This window comes from Cotesia typhae, unplaced genomic scaffold (genome assembly GCF_013202065.1).
Source record: "Cotesia typhae breed Kobodo isofemale line unplaced genomic scaffold, CoteBio_Ctyphae contig_83, whole genome shotgun sequence".
NCBI classification, from domain to species: domain Eukaryota; kingdom Metazoa; phylum Arthropoda; class Insecta; order Hymenoptera; family Braconidae; genus Cotesia; species Cotesia typhae.
The window spans coordinates 1,029,639-1,047,477 of NW_027423769.1; the positions used below are offsets into that span (position 1 = coordinate 1,029,639).

At 31.9% G+C, this 17,839-nt stretch overlaps 4 protein-coding genes and 1 long non-coding RNA gene across 7 annotated transcripts; 3 read left to right on the forward strand and 2 right to left on the reverse strand.

Annotated features, from left to right (window-relative positions):
- The first annotated feature begins 7 nt into the window (after positions 1–7).
- Positions 8–2,477, forward strand: Idh3b (isocitrate dehydrogenase [NAD] subunit beta, mitochondrial). The gene is made up of 6 exons (XM_074251820.1): positions 8–155; positions 315–374; positions 475–684; positions 1,030–1,421; positions 1,505–1,694; positions 1,969–2,477. Exons 1-6 carry the CDS (start codon positions 114–116, stop codon positions 2,197–2,199), a joined length of 1,125 nt encoding a protein of 374 aa, XP_074107921.1. The 5' UTR covers positions 8–113; the 3' UTR covers positions 2,200–2,477.
- Positions 2,478–2,690: 213 nt separating this feature from the next.
- On the forward strand, positions 2,691–6,248 carry Sec20 (vesicle transport protein Sec20). Of its 2 annotated transcripts, XR_012480185.1 has the most exons (5): positions 2,691–2,951; positions 3,236–3,650; positions 3,913–4,096; positions 5,022–5,299; positions 5,455–6,248. XR_012480185.1 is itself a non-coding variant. In XM_074251821.1 (4 exons), exons 1-4 carry the CDS (start codon positions 2,871–2,873, stop codon positions 5,023–5,025), a joined length of 684 nt encoding a protein of 227 aa, XP_074107922.1. In that variant the 5' UTR covers positions 2,691–2,870; the 3' UTR covers positions 5,026–6,248. The 2 variants fall into 2 exon arrangements, 1 of the variants encoding a protein (XP_074107922.1); XM_074251821.1 differs by having other exon boundaries at positions 5,022–6,248.
- Positions 5,042–11,175, reverse strand: Vps15 (vacuolar protein sorting 15). Of its 2 annotated transcripts, XM_074251818.1 has the most exons (6): positions 10,998–11,175; positions 10,729–10,909; positions 10,512–10,655; positions 10,220–10,374; positions 8,967–10,111; positions 5,042–8,832 (listed from the first exon to the last, which is right to left on the reverse strand). In XM_074251818.1, the coding sequence occupies exons 1-6, from the start codon at positions 11,087–11,089 to the stop codon at positions 6,272–6,274; spliced, it is 4,278 nt and encodes a 1,425-aa protein (XP_074107919.1). In that variant the 5' UTR covers positions 11,090–11,175; the 3' UTR covers positions 5,042–6,271. The 2 variants fall into 2 exon arrangements, with proteins under 2 accessions (XP_074107919.1, XP_074107920.1); XM_074251819.1 differs by lacking the exon at positions 10,998–11,175 and having other exon boundaries at positions 10,725–10,804.
- A 1,937-nt stretch (positions 11,176–13,112) lies between these two features.
- On the reverse strand, positions 13,113–14,984 carry LOC141533110 (uncharacterized). The gene is made up of 3 exons (XM_074251803.1): positions 14,850–14,984; positions 14,635–14,769; positions 13,113–14,446 (listed from the first exon to the last, which is right to left on the reverse strand). Exons 1-3 carry the CDS (start codon positions 14,865–14,867, stop codon positions 13,400–13,402), a joined length of 1,200 nt encoding a protein of 399 aa, XP_074107904.1. The 5' UTR covers positions 14,868–14,984; the 3' UTR covers positions 13,113–13,399.
- Positions 14,269–15,024, forward strand: LOC141533281 (uncharacterized). The gene is made up of 3 exons (XR_012480236.1): positions 14,269–14,404; positions 14,588–14,790; positions 14,886–15,024. It is a non-coding gene; the product is annotated as an uncharacterized LOC141533281 (long non-coding RNA).
- The last annotated feature ends 2,815 nt before the right edge of the window (positions 15,025–17,839 follow it).

Below are 17,839 nucleotides of genomic sequence, written 5' to 3' on the forward strand. Positions count from 1 at the left end.
TAGTGTATTATAATTTTATACCAATTCTTGAGGCTTCTCCTCTGTCCTGTCCTCTTCACTGGCTAAAATTTACTCCAAAAAAAAAAATCCAGGGCTCAATATTTAACTAAAAAATGGCTTTATTGATGAGAAATGTCTGCAAAGTATTGTCAAAGGTATAATTATTTTTTTTTTCCTGTTAAAATAAAAAAAAATTATTTGAGTGATAAGTATTATTATTTACTATTTATGCGATCAATTATAAATTGTTTATGCAACCTGTGCTTATTATATTTTTAATTAATTTATTTATTTAACATTGAAATTTTTTTTAGACAACTCAAAATGGTGCAGTCCGAAGTTTCAGTGCCAGCAAAGTGCACCACCAGGAATCAGTACGTTTAAGTAGATATTGGATTATGTCATTGATTGTTTGATTGTTGGTGTGGTAGTTATTTATTCGCGTAAATTATTTTTTAATTTTTTTTTTTGCAGCTGGTTGAACAGGAAGGTAAAACTAAGTGCACATTAATACCCGGTGATGGTGTTGGTCCTGAATTAGTATTGTCAGTTCAGCAAGTATTTAAAGCTGCCAATGTTCCAGTTGAATTTGAGCCTTACTTTTTGTCAGAAGTAAATCCTACTTTGAGTGCTCCTCTTGAACAAGTTTCAAACAGTATTGCGAGGAATAGAGTTTGTTTGAAGGTAAATAAATATATTAAAATTAATTTACCAGATATTTAATAATTAAAAAAATTTTTTTTAACAAAATATTATGGCAAAAAAAATTATAAAAAAAGTGACGTAAAAATTTTAAATACATTTTTTTTGCTATAATTTATTTGTTAAAAAATTTATAAAAATTATTAGCTGTCTCTTAATTTCAGTATTATTATTATTATTATTATTATTTTTTTTTTTTTTTTTTAAATTAATTAAATGTCTAAATATTAAAAAAAAATATTAGACATTAAATAAAAAAAATTAATTAATTTTTAATAATAAAAATTAATGACTATAAAAAAAAGTATTGGTAATTTTATTCAATAGGGAATTCTAGCAACACCAGATCATTCGCATACCGGCGAACTGCAAACCCTGAACATGAAGCTGAGAAACAAGCTAGACTTGTACTCAAACGTAGTTCACGTAAAATCACTGCCAGGAGTAAAGTCCCGTCACCAGAACGTCGACTGTGTGATAATCCGAGAGCAGTCTGAGGGAGAGTACTCGGCTTTGGAGCACGAATGCGTAAAAGGCGTCGTCGAGTGCTTGAAAATAGTAACAGCTACCAAGTCCCAGAGAATTGCCAAGTTCGCGTTTGACTATGCTGTAAAAAATAACCGCAAAAAGGTTACTTGTGTTCACAAAGCCAATATCATGAAACTTGGTGATGGATTGTTCTTGAAATCTTGTCAGGAAATCGCCAAGTTATATCCCAAGTAATTTTTTTTTTTTTAATTAATTTAATAATCTAGAAAGTTAAAAAAATTTTATCAATTAATAAAATTTATTTATTTTTTAGAATTGAATTTGAAACAATGATTGTTGATAATTGCACCATGCAAATGGTATCAAATCCTCATCAATTTGATGTTATGGTAACTCCTAATTTGTATGGTAATATTGTTGATAATATTGCATCAGGATTAGTTGGAGGTGCTGGTGTTGTTGCTGGTGCAAGTTATAGTGCCGAATGCGTCGTTTTTGAACCAGTAAATTATTTTATTATTTATTTTTTAAATCGATTAAAAAAAATTTTTTTTTTAATATTAAATTATACTTAAAAAATTATTTATAAAAAATTACATTTTTTAAAGATTCTAAAAATGGAATTTTTTAAATAAATTTTTCTTTTCACAATTTATTAGTTAATAAATTTAGAAAAAAAAAATTAATATCTAAAATTTAATTTATTTGATTGACTAAAACTTAAAATAATTAATTTATTTATTTATTGTATTAAATAATTAATTAATTTTTATTTAGGGTGCGAGACACACATACTCAGAAGCAGTTGGTAAAAACGTCGCCAATCCAACAGCACTGATTTTATGCAGTGTAAAATTGTTAAACCACATCAACTTGAAGCGTTACGCAGTACAAATCCGCGAGGCTTTAAACCGCGTGTTAAACGAAGGTAAAGTTCGCACGAAGGACTTGGGAGGACAAAATTCAACAACGGACTTCACTCAAGCTGTCATCAGCGCTCTCCGTTAAATTAAAGTCACTAGTTACTTGTTGTTAATAATTGTAATTATAAAATATTTATTTGACCGGATAAAAGCTTGTTGAAGTTCAAGCGTAGGAGGCAATAGACTCTTGCAAGCATAATTAACAAAAATAAATTATAAATAAAATAGATTTATTGAAAATTAAAAATAGATTATCCGAAAATTTTATTTAATTTATATCTCGGCTTAACATTTTGTGTGATGTGTTATGAAAAATGTAATTTTATCATAAAGTAATAAATTCGGTAAACAATAAATAAAAAATTTTTTTTAAATTTATTTAAATTAATTTTTTTGTAATTATTTTATTAATTTTATTTTCATTAAATATTTAATTGTTTTTAGAGTAAATAAAAATTATAAAAATATCGCTGGAGTAACTTTATTATTTTGACAGCAGATGTCAGTTCGATGGTGACAATTCGTAAACTGGTCGGTCATAAATTTACCACTTGTCATATTGTAAAAAAAAAAAAAAAAAAAAAAAAAAAAAAAAAAAAAAAACAAATACCGTAATTTACAATATTTAACAATAAATAAATTAATTAATTAAATAAATAAAATCAGCTGATTGAAAATTAATAATACTATCAGTGAGTTTGTTAAAAGTTTCGATGAAAAATTTTCCAAGTGTCAAAAAATTATTAATTGTAAATAATGAACACTGAAGATCACTTGCTGGCAGTAATACGCCAAGAAATAATTAAAAATCATCTCCTGGTGACAGCAATCATCCAGGTAAAGTTATTTTTAATTGTATTCAAGTCAATATAATTATTTATAAGTAAAAAATTTTAATTTTAGGTTAGTAAATCTGTCATTTTTTTTAATGAAAATTAATTTAGCAAATATTTAATAATTTTTAGAATTTTTTTTAACAAATAAATTATGGAAAAAAAAAAAAAATTGACATTTAGAAATTAAAAAAAATTAAAAATACAATTTTTTTTAGACAATTTCTTAAAATTAATTTAATTGTTAAATAAAATTACTTTAATGTCATTGTAATATTTTTCTATCAGGACATTCAACAATGCACTGGCCCGCTGGAATTATTAAAAGACTTGAACGCCGATGGCAGGACGAGGATCGCCGACCTACGAAATAGTATTGACAAATTAGTACAATTAGCAGAGACTGAAATAAATGTTAAGAAAAAAACCGAGCTGATGCAAGAAGTGGAGAAACGCAAGAGCCAACTGGTGTTTGCGTTGGCGGCTTTCAAAAAAGCAAACATCGTTGGTGCTTGTGTAATTGACAAAATGGCCAAAGATGAATTAATGTCCACATCAGAGGAGCAGCAGAGGATGTTGAGAAAGAGAAGAGATAAAAGAGGTCTTGCTGATACCGCAAGTTTGGCCACTGATAGGCTGCTCAGCATTTCGAGAACTTTGGCTGAAACAAGTCAGAGAAGTGCTGATACTCTGGACACTTTATGTAATTATTTTTAAAATATTAAAACTCAGAGACGTCTAAAAATGTCTAGAATTTTTTTAAATAAATTATTTGGAGCTGAAAAAATTTATTTTAAAAATTAAAAGCTCTAAGAAATTATAAATTAAAAAAAAAAATAATAATTTTCTAGACTTTGTTTTAAAATAAAAAAAAATTTTAAGTGCATTTAAAATTTTTTAAGAAGAAAAATCATCTGATTTTATTTTAATTATTTTTTGTTAATAAAAAAGTGATTTTATTCCAGTAATTTCATCTGACAAAGTAAACGGAACGAAAGACGAGCTAGAGCAACAGCAGCAAGCAATAATTCTATCAGGAAAATTATTGGGGAAGTACGGCCGGCGTGAAGTAACTGATAAAGCGTTACTGACATTAGCCTTCATATTTTTCCTTGCTTGCGTAGCGTATGTTTTACAAAAAAGACTTTGGTAAGACCAATAATTATTAATTTAAAAGTCAATAAAAAAATCATTACTATTACGGTTACATTATTAAAAATAAATTTAGAAGCCCTTGATTGATTATCTTGGTGACGCTATCGCTCCTGACCCTGACCGAAATAAAATATCACTTTAATTCGATAATTATGGTTCAGTTGCGCTCTTTTAAGTAAACAATTATTGAACTTTGAATTATAATTATATTATATTATATTGAATATTAAGTCGTAAGTCGTAGGGATTTATTGTGAAACAATCTTATTGACATTGAGCCCACTGTATTTATAATTAATTTTAACTTGACGGAAGTTTAAGTATAATTTTAATCCATGACGTAGATGTTAATCCAGGACTATAAGGACTACGTCACAGAATTTCGTGATTTGAATTGTTAAAATTGTCCTGCTGAATGCACCCGGAAAGCCTGTAGATTTGTTACTTATTGTAAATAAATAAATTACATATATACATACAGATATATATGTATGTATATTTAAAAATCCGTAGACTTATTCAGATATTCCATACTTCAAGGACATTGGGGGAATCAACGTGACGTAGAGTTTTTCTTTTATAATATATATTTGTACTTGTATATTAATTTTATTTTTGATCCGCGGGATTGTTCAATGAATTCTAGTTGATGTTCCGCGTGGTAGGGCTGAAACGTACAAGTATATAACGAGTATTTATTATAAATTTCTTCATTACTAGATTTTACTTCTGACAAACTTCGTAAGGTTTAAAATTTTTTTTTTTTTTTTTTTTTTTTTTTTTTTTTAAATTAATTAATAATAATAATAATATTTTTAATTAATTATATTTATTATTATTATTATTAATTTATTTTTTATAAAATAATTACTTTAAATAATTTAATGTGATAATAATTAAATTTTTTTTTTATTTTCAGGTAAATAAAAAATTAGTTAGAAAAAAAAAAAATGAAGCTGATTTTAATACTAATGTTCCTATTGGCATGTGGATCAGCAGTCCCACTATGGAATAGATTATTTTCTGGTTATCGTCCGACAAATGACAACGATTTAAAACGTAAAAGCAAAAGCGGTGGTAAAGAACGTTGGAAGGATATTTGCAGAACAATAAATCCAGGTGGCTTTGCATTTCCTGGACAAGTGCCTTACGCCGCTTGTCCCTGGTGAAAGTATATCTCATCGGATTCATTTAAAAGTAATTAATCAATTAAATACCACTGATACTAATAAATATAAACAACTATTAGTTAATTAATTAATATATTGTGATAAATAATTATTTAAATATAACTATTATATTTCTTATTACCAACGCAAATAATAAAAAACGTTTTTGTTTTGTGAATTTAGCAACTTGACGAGCTCACTGATGTGAATGTTATTGTTTCTCTTTTAAATGTACATAAAGCTTACCTGTACAATTCGCATTGTTCTTTTGTAAACGTACATATATTTATATATCGTAAGTTTTATCGCGTTAATAAAGACAATTGTTTTATAATTTTATTATTATTATTATTTTTTTTATTTTTCTATATATATATAAGATATTTTATCATTCATTTTAGTTTATTTATTATTGTTGTCATTCACACACTCACACATATGTACAAAAATAATTTATATTAATTTAATTAGTTTAAAATTAATTTATATTAAATCTTACCAGAGTATCTAGGTCACAGGAGATTTACAGTCAGTTTTGTTTCATTTTTAAAAAATATACACCAATACTTAGCAAATGAAACACTTTAACTAATCTACCCTGATAGCCACCTTACCTATAACTTACTGTCAATCTACGTCCGCAATTTGAAGCAAACTTGACGGAAAGAGTTGGCAAAGCGAGCGATTACCTATTAGTTACCTATAACTTACTCTGCAAATAGACGTCAAAACTTGCTGTACAAGTATTTCAGTCAAATTGTAGTAAAGTTGAAAGGAAATTTAACTACAAGTTTGATTGTTAACTTGTATTCAAGTTGCGGCCGTAGATTTCCGTCAATTTGCTTACAACTGTTGTTGAAAGAAGAATTACCGCCAACTTGATATATAAATTAACCGTAACTGCTGAAAGTCAACACTTACTGAGAAAGCGCTGGCTATCAGGGTAACATTAAAAAAAAAAAAAAAAAAAAAAAAAATAATAATAAGAATAATAATAATATCACTTCCAGACTTGAATTAATCCATCAGTGCTACCAGTAAGAATACAAGTATTAGACATAGCAACCGCTGAAATAGTATCATGGTGTCCCGGATTAGGCGCCTCTAACGGCGAAGCAACGCCCTCTTCAGACCTGACTCGCGCGCCGGTAGAAATAGGCCCGGTTGCGGCAATAACCTCTTGCACGACGTTAGTTCCATCAATGAGCCGCTGTTCGTACGCCAAAGAGTTTGGCGCTATGGTGTCGGAAGCAGCAGGGAGCGCCACGTAGGACTCGTTCGGCGTGTTCAGATCCCAGAACCTCAGGCGCATGTCAGTGCCCCCTGCCAGCAGGAACCCAGACCTGTCCAAGGAACCGGCGTGCATTCCACAAATACTGTGACCTTCCTGAGAGTGGCTCAAAGGTGGCGCGCTGGACGCCCAGAGCACCATCTGGCGGAACCCAGTTTCCAAGTTCCACATGGAGATTTCATTGTTACCCTGGACACTGGAGATAATCCAAGATTGTTCCGTGGGGTGGGTGATGACTTTTCTAACCCTGGCGCCAGTGGGGTGCTTGATGTTGCTAATTGGCAGCTGGAACCTTAAATCCCAGCAAATATGAGCTCCAGAACTGGTTCCCAGCGCCAGCCACTGCTGATAATTATTCACACAAAAAGAGGTTATGACCCCGTGCTTGAGGTCATTTTCCAGCCGCCAAGCTGTTCCAGGACACCGTAAATCCCAGCCAATTAAAGAACCGTAGAGCGTGGCGTAGACCAGCACTGATTGCGAGCCCGAGTCCAAGTACTGAAGGTCCACAGCGCACCCTTCATTCGTCACGTCCAACTGCTTAGAAGAAACAACGCTCATCTTGCTGGTTCCATTGTCTAACCTCAAAACAAACAAAGATCCCGACTGGCTCGCGGAACTGGCGAGAGATTGGCCCTGTTCGCAAACTGCCAGTCCCACCAGGGGGCCACCGCGGTGAACATAGTTCTGGCGAGACCTGTTGGCAAGATTCTTGCCCTCCATCTTGCTCGCGTCCCAAACTCTGACACACCCGTCCGCCGCGCTGCTCGCGAACAATCCGGAATCTGGAATAGAAACTAACCTGTTAACCGCTGCGCGGTGTTCGTGCAAATACGCAACAGGAACTCCTCTGGGCCTCCAACTGCTGGGCAGCAACCTCGTTCCATGCCAGGCCATATTGTCCGCCCAGTGCTGCGCTCTGAGCGCCGCCGCGTGCTGTTCCTGCTTACGGCAAGTAAGTTGTCTCAGTTCCAACCTGCAGGGGGCGCAGCGGTACTGAATGTACGACCTCTCGTGGAGCGAGTGGTCGTTCATGCTGTTTATGTCCGTCAAGCTGTGCTGCGGCGACAGGTGAATGTCCCCGCTGTGGATCGTCAGTGAAGGACTGCTGCTAGTCAGCTCGGACATTTTATTCGAGTGGTTGCTGTCCTGAGCTGCGAACATCGTCCGCCATTCCTGGTTCATTGTATAGTTCCCGGTGCTGTCAGAAGTTCTCCGTTCAAACTTTTTGTAATTGACCGCGATGTCGTTCTTGGAGTCCGGGTATAGAACAACCACGTGGTAGCGAATGGACTCTTTGATCATGTTTAATTCTAACTTGCCTTCAGTCACTGATTTGGTGGCGTTGTGCTTGTTATCAGCGGAAATTCTGTACTTGTTGATCTTTATCAAGTGAGCCTTCATCGTCAACAGCTGATCCTCAACAGTTTCAGTCATAGACTCGGAACTCAGCCTTCGGAAAAGATTCCTCAGCGACGTAGACGTCTCACTGTACTGCGGAACGCTTCCAGTGATAGCTTTGGACCTCGCAGCTTTGCGTTCCTCGAACGCCCGGAACAATTCCTCAACATCGTGATACTTAATCACCGAATCATAAACGACCCGCGGAATCGGCTGGATCAGAGCTTCCAGCATCAAGACTTCTTTCTCTATCTGTATCAGCGAGTGCTTGAGGTACAGCTGGATCATCGTCTGGACCTTGCACTGAACATCTACAAGATTGAGGGTTCTAGCCGCGGCTGAAATCAGCCCCACAGTCGCGTGTCTGATCCACAAGTTCGGATGAACCAAGAAGACCACAGTCTCTGTTAACAATTGATACAACGCGGACTTGTGAAGCAGCCCGAGCTCGGTGAGCGTCGCCATGGCGTTGATGGCCTTCCTGGTAACAAATTCCTCTGGATCGGTCAGTCCTTGCTGGAGCAGCGGCATCAGGATAGGACTGCTGTGCCAACCGACGTAAGCCGCCACGCCGACGATGCACTCGAAGAAGGATCCACGAAGCTGCTTGTCTTCTTTGTCATTGAGGAAGGTTATCACGTGGCTCAGCAGCACGTCGTTGGCCTTCTGCTTCCCGAAGAACACGCAGAGCTTATTGATCCCGCTCTCCATCAACGTCTGCTTCACCAGGTTAGAGGAGTCTGTCAGCAACATTGACACTGACTGCTGGACCATTTCATGCAGAGTTTGTAATTCACTGTCGTAGCTGGGCTTCGGGCCCTCCTTGTTCCCCAGGTTGGTCAGGTGCGCGTTCTCGAGGTACCTCAAGGCTATAAAAAAAATAAATATATATTATTTGTGAAATAAATTTAAAGAGATCCACGTACCCTCCTAGTGTAAGTGTAATGTCTATAAAAAAAACTAGCGATCGCTAATTTTTCTAAAAATAAAATTTATGACAAACCTATATGCGCCAGGTACGCGATATTCTCCGCGTAAGCTGCGCGGACTATGACCGCTTCGTCCTGAGTCACGTGGGCTAGACCTGGAAGAATGTACTCGGGGAAGATGTTTACGTCGGTTGGTGGGATACTTTTCACCAAGTAGAGACACTTTGTCAGCGTGTGAATCGCTGAGACTCGGACACGAGGCGCTGGATCGTGGACCAGGTGGAAAATGTACGGCAGGATCCGGTCCAGGATTGTTTCGTCCGACGCGTTCTCTGCTAACTCCAAGAGAATTTCAAGGCTTTGTAATTTTGATTGGGAGTGATGCAATCCGCGGATGCAAGAGGTCACGAGCTGGGTTATGATTATCAAGCCTTCAAGCTTTTCGGATTTTATTTTAAATTCCTCCAAATCAGCTTCGACGTCTCTCTGCAAAGTCCCAAGAGTTTCTTCTGAGTTGAAGTTGACTGCTTTATTATTATCCTGCTTGGACAATTTAGTGTCACTGTTGGTGTTAGCGTCACTCTTGTCAAAACTCTGATCGCTGTCGCCTTCAATAATGGTATTTTCCTCACTAGGCTCTGCCGAATCTTCACGGCTCAACTCAATGTTGCTTCCATTGATACTCTTCTTTATGCTGTCGCTCTTGTCGTTATTGTTACTATTTTTTCGACTAGACTCAACTTCTTCACTCTTAAATATGTTTATTATATTACAGATGTCTTTTTTCAGACGGTTTATTTTTTCGTCGGGAGACATTATCGGAGCTGCGGAAAATATTAGCATGTACGACTGTAAAAAAGAGTAAAAGTACTCGGGGAATATCTTTCCTCGGGCCTGGGATAAATAAATTTCAGCGCTTTTTCTGTTTGATGGATTTTTTTCGAGCATTGAAGCCAGAAGATCACGAATTCCAGAATCCTCTATTTTATCCAGGTGCTTGCTGGCTGAGTATTCGCTGTTTCGGTAGGCTAGCAGCTGGGAAAAGTCGAATGGCGGGTGCCCTTCGTTATAGAGCTCTGTTAGAGCACATCCGGCAGAAAATATGTCCATTGTCGGGTGCAAGTCGCCAGTTTTTAATTCTTGCTCCGGGAGTAATAAAGTGCTGCTTAGCTCTGATGATAGAGTCTTAACGAAACGTTCCGGTGCAATGTAGCATGTTCTGAAAATAATATTTATCTGACAATTTTTTTTTTCTATTTTTATAACAAAATAATTATTAAAAAAAAAAATATTTGTAATTTTTTTTTTTTTTTAATTATTCAAGTACCTTCTTCTAGATGTGTCGAAGAAATATGAAAAGTCAGCTGGATTATCTTCAGGTAAATATGTAGGCTTGAAACTGGCAAAATCTGTCAGTAATACCCAATTCCAACTTGTTATCATTATATTTTCTAATTTTATATCACCGTGACATACTCCAAACTGTAATTTATAAATTTTTTAAATAATTAAAAGATTAAATTTTTATAAAAAAAAAATATTATATAATTCATTGATTTAAAAAAAATTTTTAAATTGACAGATATCAGCTGATTTCAGTATGTAATTATTATTTTTACCTTATGAGCTTGATGAAGTGCATACAAAACTTGAAACGTTATCCATTTCTTCTCTATATTTAACAAAAACGGCCTCGTGCTGATTCTATCGTACAGTGAGTATTTTACATACTCTCTCATAATAAATCCAGCTTTCTCTGTCAGCTGTTATAAGAAAAAAAAAATACAATTATTATTCATAAATAACCAAAAATTAAAACTGAAATTTAATACCAACTATAGTTCTTTGAAAGGGCAAACAATTGACAGCTGACGCAAGTTTCGATCTAATTTCTTCTAATTTATCATTGTAAGTAGATAAAGGAAGTGTCGGATCATGAATAACAAAAACTTTCACCACTATCAGGCCTTCTTGACTTTTCGCTCGAGCAACTTTAAAGAATCTCGTGCTTCCTAAGCTGAAAATAAATAAGAAAAAAAAAATTATTGAATTTATAAAATAATTTGAGAATATATTTGTAAATTATTCACAATGATAATACTCACTTAATGTCAAACAATAGGTCACTGTGATCTGTCAAATAATGTTCAACTGGAAAAATTTGACTTGGTGCTATTCCAACCAGCTGATTGCCCATGATTACTCTTTTACACTTATTAAATTTAATAATTATTGTGATGAATATTAAATACTATTTATTTTTGATTAATGTTATCAACATTATTGTTAAGATGATACGAATTAAAATATGGAAAATGAGGTTGTATTAATGTTAGTATCTGTTTTGCCAGCTGGTAGCGCCACAGTGCGGGAATTGCGGGACAAATTCAAGATACTGAAGTTAGCAGTCAGCTGTCGATTTTAGAAATTTTAATGACAAATCAATTAGTAAAAAAAAATGCTTCTACCCTCCAAAATAAATTTAGAGTATCTCTACCCTCTACCGTCCATAGTTCATAACTATAGTCTATTTTGTGATTACACTGAAGTTGAAAGACATTAAAAATTATTTTTAAATTTTATAACAATGCAATTATTAAAAAAAAAAAAATTAATTAAAAAGTTCCACATGTGAAAATTAATAAAAATTACAAGTGAAAATTTTCAGAAGCATTTTTTTACTGTAATTAATTTATTCAAAAAATTTTTTTAATTAACAGCTGACGGCTAACTTCAGTATTATCAATTTTGTGAATTTTTTTTTACCAATATACCATTTACGGTGTATAGTCCTGCACTACGTCTTCCTTCTTTGTAGATTTAGAATGCCATTAGCTTTTATATAGCAGATAGTTGATAATTTTAACAATTTTTGTGACAAATAAATTATGGCAAAAAAAAATTGACATTTAGAAATTTTAAAAAACTACAAATGCAATTTTTTTTAATTTATATATTTCAATTTTTTTTCTTCATTTTTTTTGCTATAATTTATTAAAAAAAAAAAAATTATTAAATATCTGTTAAATTAATTTTCACTTCAAAAAACATAATAAACTATTTGTCCTGAAAAAATATAATTAATTATTTGACAGAATTTTTACTTGAAATTGAACATTCAGGAGTTCAATTGTCTGAAGAAGTCTCCGGTCAAAATGCGCGTGAGTTTTTAATTTGAATAAAAATTTTAAACATAACCTAGAAATTTTTAAAATGTATATAAAAAGAATATAAATTATTTCTGAAGCAATTAAATACTTTAAAGTTATTTATTTTAGTTATTCATATAACTACATGTAACAAAATTGGCGCAAGAGCGACAATCTAGGGTCTCTGAAAGGAAACGAGCATATTTTTTATTAATATTTATCAATTTAATTATACTTTTGTTGTTATTTTTTATTTATTTTGTAAAAAGAGTCGTGGTCCTCGATTTAACTATTATGAAATGTTCTTTAGATACAAATGCAAAGCCAAGCATATTGATATGTACCTTCAGACCATCCTCATGATAAATTTATCTTTGCAAAGCACGAGCTTCTAATTATTTTAATTACAATTACATTTACAAAAATTAAACCCAGCAATTACATAGAAAAAAAATTTTTTCGTCACAATTCTACTAAAGTTATTGAATTAGCAATAATTATATCGATTTTATCAAATTTAATAGTTTTAACATTTGTATCAGAAATAATTTATCACATTGAAATATAAACACATATTTTATTGACATTTATTCGATGTCTGTTATATTCTTCTTCTTCTCTGCAAATGTAAGTGACACAATTTCAGTATTTTTATTTTTAAAATAAATCAAAATCAAGGACTTGCTTTCAATCAATAATTTCCAGTGTTGAATTTAAAAATAACTCCTTTGAATTATCAATCTACATTTTTCTTCCGATCAATATATTATCCTCATACATTAAAAAATATTTATATATAAATAACTTCATTGCTAATTCAATAATAAATTTACAATAATACGAAAAAAAAGTCTTTCAATGTAATTATTTCATAAAAATTCTATATAAAGATATCCAAATTTACATTATTGTAATTATATATTTAACTATTATAATTAAGAGGTTAAAATTAAAGAAATTTATTTAAATTGTTTTTACTATCATCTTCTTTAAAATAATTTTAACCTCTTTAATTATAATTACAATTTAACAATAATTAATAACAAATAATAAATTATTTATTGATGATATTTAAATTTACACAATAATTACTATTGAAGAAATAGATAAACATTGTTTGATATCATCTTCTTTAAAAAAAAATTAATCTCTTTAATTATAATTAAAATTCAACAATAATAAATAATTACATTTAAATTAACGTAATAATTATAATTAAAAAGTTTAAAATTGAAGAAATAAATACAAATAATTTAAACCTCTTGAATATTAACAATAGACTCATAAAATATTAATGACTGATGATTTGATGTGTGTGTGTATATATATATATATTGCAGATGAAAGCGAAGCATATATTACTGGATGGCGTAGAAAATAGAAAGAATAATAATAAAATGCCGCATGAAAGATGGAGCACTTGACCCAAGATTATCTTGAACAACTTTATCATGACACCTAGCAATTAAATCAAAATCAATCTCGCTCATCGGGCTTCCATTGTACTCCAACGGTGATATGCAGAAATTATTCTTACGAAACTGTTGGACGGAGCCGTTAGTGAAGTCGCTGTCTAACAACTCGTGGATGAGACAGTCGCAGGAAAAATAATTATTCTGGGCAGAAATGGAGTGGACGTTCAGCCAAGTGTCCTTAGCTCGAGGAGACCTGAGCACGTGGTTCCCTTGGAACCTGAAAACGCCGACAGCATTGTCACCAGTGAGCTTAAGCTCTTCGATGAAGTCTATTTTATTGTTGAGTATGTACAGGTTGTCGATGTGATCCGAGTCTGTGAAAGCGTCGGCTTTTATCGTCCCGAGATCGCTCTCTTGGATGTTCAGCAGCTGGACGTAGCTGAGCCCGCGGAAGGTATACGGAAGAAGACTGGTCAGGTCCATGAAGGTCAGCTTCAGCAGACCGACGTTGGACAGCCCGTTGAATGCGTCAGGCTCGATAGTGCGGATCCCCGAGGGGAATATCAGCCGCTCGACGTTGTTTAATCCTGAGAAGGCTTTGCTGTGGATGGTCACTATCGGGTTGTTCGTCAGCAGAATCAGTTTTATGTTGCTGGTTCCGGCGAATGAAAATTCCTCGATGTACTTGATCCTGTTGTGGGCGAGCAGGATCAGGGTGACGTTGTGCAGCGTTGCGAACGAGTATTGCCCGATGTAGCTGAGGGGGGTGTATTGGATTGATAAGTCGGTCAACGTGGTCAATCCGCGAAAGGCAAATGGCTTTATCACCGTTATATTGTTGCTGTCCAGACTCAGCTTACGCAAGTAACGCAAGCCTTTGAATGCGTCTGATTCAATTGTTGAAAAATCGTTTTTTGATAATGACAGGTCTTCTATTCCTTGATTAAGGTACGTGGGAATTTCCTTTAATCCACCGGTATTGCAAAGTACCTGCAAATATTTTTTTTTTTTTAAATAATTTTATATCAATTAAATTATAAAAAAAAATTCAATAGTGTTTAAATATCTCATGAATTTCTATTTTAAAAATAAAAATTTTCCCATGAATTAATAATCCCTTGTGACTTTCAGGTTATCAAGCCCGTGACCGGCAGATCGTAGATATAAATTATCAATACCTGTTTGGAGGAGAGACATATGCATCCCGATGGACACAAAAAAGGCTCTGTGGTCGTTGAACCTATTCCGTCTTGGGCAAAAATACTTGAACATAAAATCCCCACCGTAAAGCATAACGTCAGTAAACTTGGAACCTGTCAACCAAAAGCCACCAGGTAACAAACTCCAAAATAAAAAATAATTCTAACAAAAGCGATAATATTAAAATTTGTACCTGCGCTCCGTGATACATCAATCTCGTTATTTTTAGAGCGCATGCCTTGGCATCAGGATGATAGGCGGTGTCGAGTGCAGGAGCACACGTCTGTTATATGTCCCAGGATAATCTGATTTGTCACCAGCGAAAAGCTATCATATTTTTGTATTGACACTCACTTCAAGAATACCAAGTACATAGATGATATTATTAATAGCTCGACAAATATAAAAATAAATGTGAAAAAAAATTTTTTTTTTTTTCAGCAAAACTCAATATTCAGAAACTGATCTTCAACTCGAGATATCTGGGCTCCAGAGGTTTGCCCAGCAAATATAATATCACACACTGAGAAGCACAGAGGAGCGGAATGTAAGATTTAACAAGTACGAGCGGTTGAAACTGAGCTTTCATTCGGAGCTATACAACTGGGCTCAGCTTCTATTACCCCCGTTAAATGTTGGGAGTGCGCAAGCTCATAATTATTCTCCCTGTTCGCGTGCTGATGTTTATACCAGCACCAGTACACCGAGGAGAGCTTAAAGCACTAACAGAGCACTGCTGTAAATGGGTGACTCGACTGATAGCCAGAGAAGGATGCTTCAACAGTAAAGGTGATTTCATACCAGGTACTAGTAGCGTTTACTCCACCGGAATTGAGCTAGAGGAAGACCAAGCTAAGCTATCAACCCTCTAGCTCTGTATCGAATCTTTAAATGCCGGCGGGGAACTCTCCAATGGCTCGTTATCCTCTTGCTGATGTTTTACTTTTCATCCAATTTTATCAGATTACTTTTTAATTCAAACCTGTTATTAAAAGTTTTTTATTACTTGAAAATTACAGTTTTGGATGATTTGTGAATTTAATTACTGAATAATTTTAGATTTCAGTAACAAACATATATTTTAATTAAATGCCCATTTTTTTTTTTTTTTTTATTAACTATTAAATTTCGACAATGGTATTTTATAATTTTTTTTTTTTTTTTTTTTTTTTTTTTTTTTTTTAATAACTAAGTGCTTGTACACGAGTACTTGCATTTACGTCGTACAATTATAAAGGAAAGCTGTTACTTTATCTTGAACTTAGATAAATTGTTTGATAATACACTTGCAATAGTATTTAGATTTTAGTTTTTAGTTAGTAAAAGAAAAATCAGTCTTAATAATTAATACAACGTTTGTTGTTAAGGCATCTGAAGTTATTATTCTAGTATTGGGCTCAAGATTTTGCCGTAAATAAGGGTCGTATAAAAAAATTTTTGAAAAAAAAATTTAATTCTAAAAAAAAAATTTTTTCCCAATATTTTCGCCGTAATTTCAAAATTTAAATTCACACTTAATGATTAAAATTTTTGCTAATTATAAAAATCATTATTTTAAAATTCCGGCTTATTTTTTTGGTCTTAATAAAAAATTATAAAAGAAACAATTTTTTTTTATGGAATAAAATTTAAAAAAAATTTTTTTACACGACCAATATTTTCGCTGTATTATCAAAATTAAAATTTTTAAATTAAAGCTAAAATCTTGACCATAATTATAAGTTACAAGGTAAATACAATAGTAATTAAAAAAAATTGCAGTTTTGTTTGATTTAGTTTTTAAAATCTTATCTAAGATTTATAAAATATTAATTAATAATTATAACTGCTAATTTTATTTAATCAAATTGTATTTATTGCAAAAAAATTATTTAATTCCGGTATTAATGCTATTGTATATAATTAAACTTTACAATTCAATACAATAATTTCTGAGGTAGACGGTAACTGCAACAAGGCACTCTTTGTACTTATTTATACATCAAACTTAAATATATATATATATATATATATATATATATATATATATATATTTTTTTTTAATTGTACTCTATAATATTATAACAGTTACTTAATGAGGTATATCGTAGTGCTACGAATAATTTTTTTTTTTTAAATAAAATACGTGCGTAAATAAATTTAAATTTCTATAAACTAATTAATAATATTTATAATTACGTTTTAATTTAAATATTAAACATTTTTTAAAACTTGATTAAGATAATAATAATATTAATAATAGAAATAAAAAAAAAAAAAAAAATGCCTGTTTTAAATATTTTAAAAACACAAGTGCAACATAATATAAAACGAATTTAATAACGCATTTAATATTTGCGCTAATTATCTTTTATTTTAAAAACTTATATATATATATATATATATATATATATATATATATATATATATATATATATATATATATATATATATATATATATATATATTTATCTGATAATATACTTTCATTTATATATATTTATATAGCACGGCTGTGTTATACATAATAAAATAATAATAATAAAAAATCTTAGTATGAGGTAATAGTTTTTAGATATCATTTAGGACGCGGAAATTTGTACTAGCTGAGTTAGTAACAATATTCTATTGTATTAATAACGGAGAAGAGACAGGCGGCTTGGCTGTAAATCAGTCTTATAGATAGCAAGTGAACTAATGTTCGTTGTACAATTATTTGAGGTAGATTGGTCCCTTGATATCCTCCGGTGGATATGCTTTGAGCGAATTATTAATAATCGTTATTGCAACCTATCCCAGCCACTGTAATTATACCGCTTTCGTCATACCAGTGTGTACATATTTAACTATTTTGTTATTCATGAGAGCAATTACCCTTAAATTATTGGTACAATATTTTATATTTTAATAACAAAAAATAACACTTATAACTCAATCATCAAATCTAAGTAAATTCCAAGTGATAAAAATAATAGTATTTCAATAGCGACCATTTTCCTCAATATTTTTTTTTTTTTTTTTTTTTTTTTTTTTTTTTTTTCAACATTAATAATTGTCTTTTAATTATTTAGCATTTTATGCCGTTATTATAATCATACTTTTCGTAACTCGAGTAATATTACACGATAAATTATACGAAAATTCCAAAAATAAAAATTATTTTAAATAACAATTACGGTAATCTTAACAAAAAGATTTTTTTTT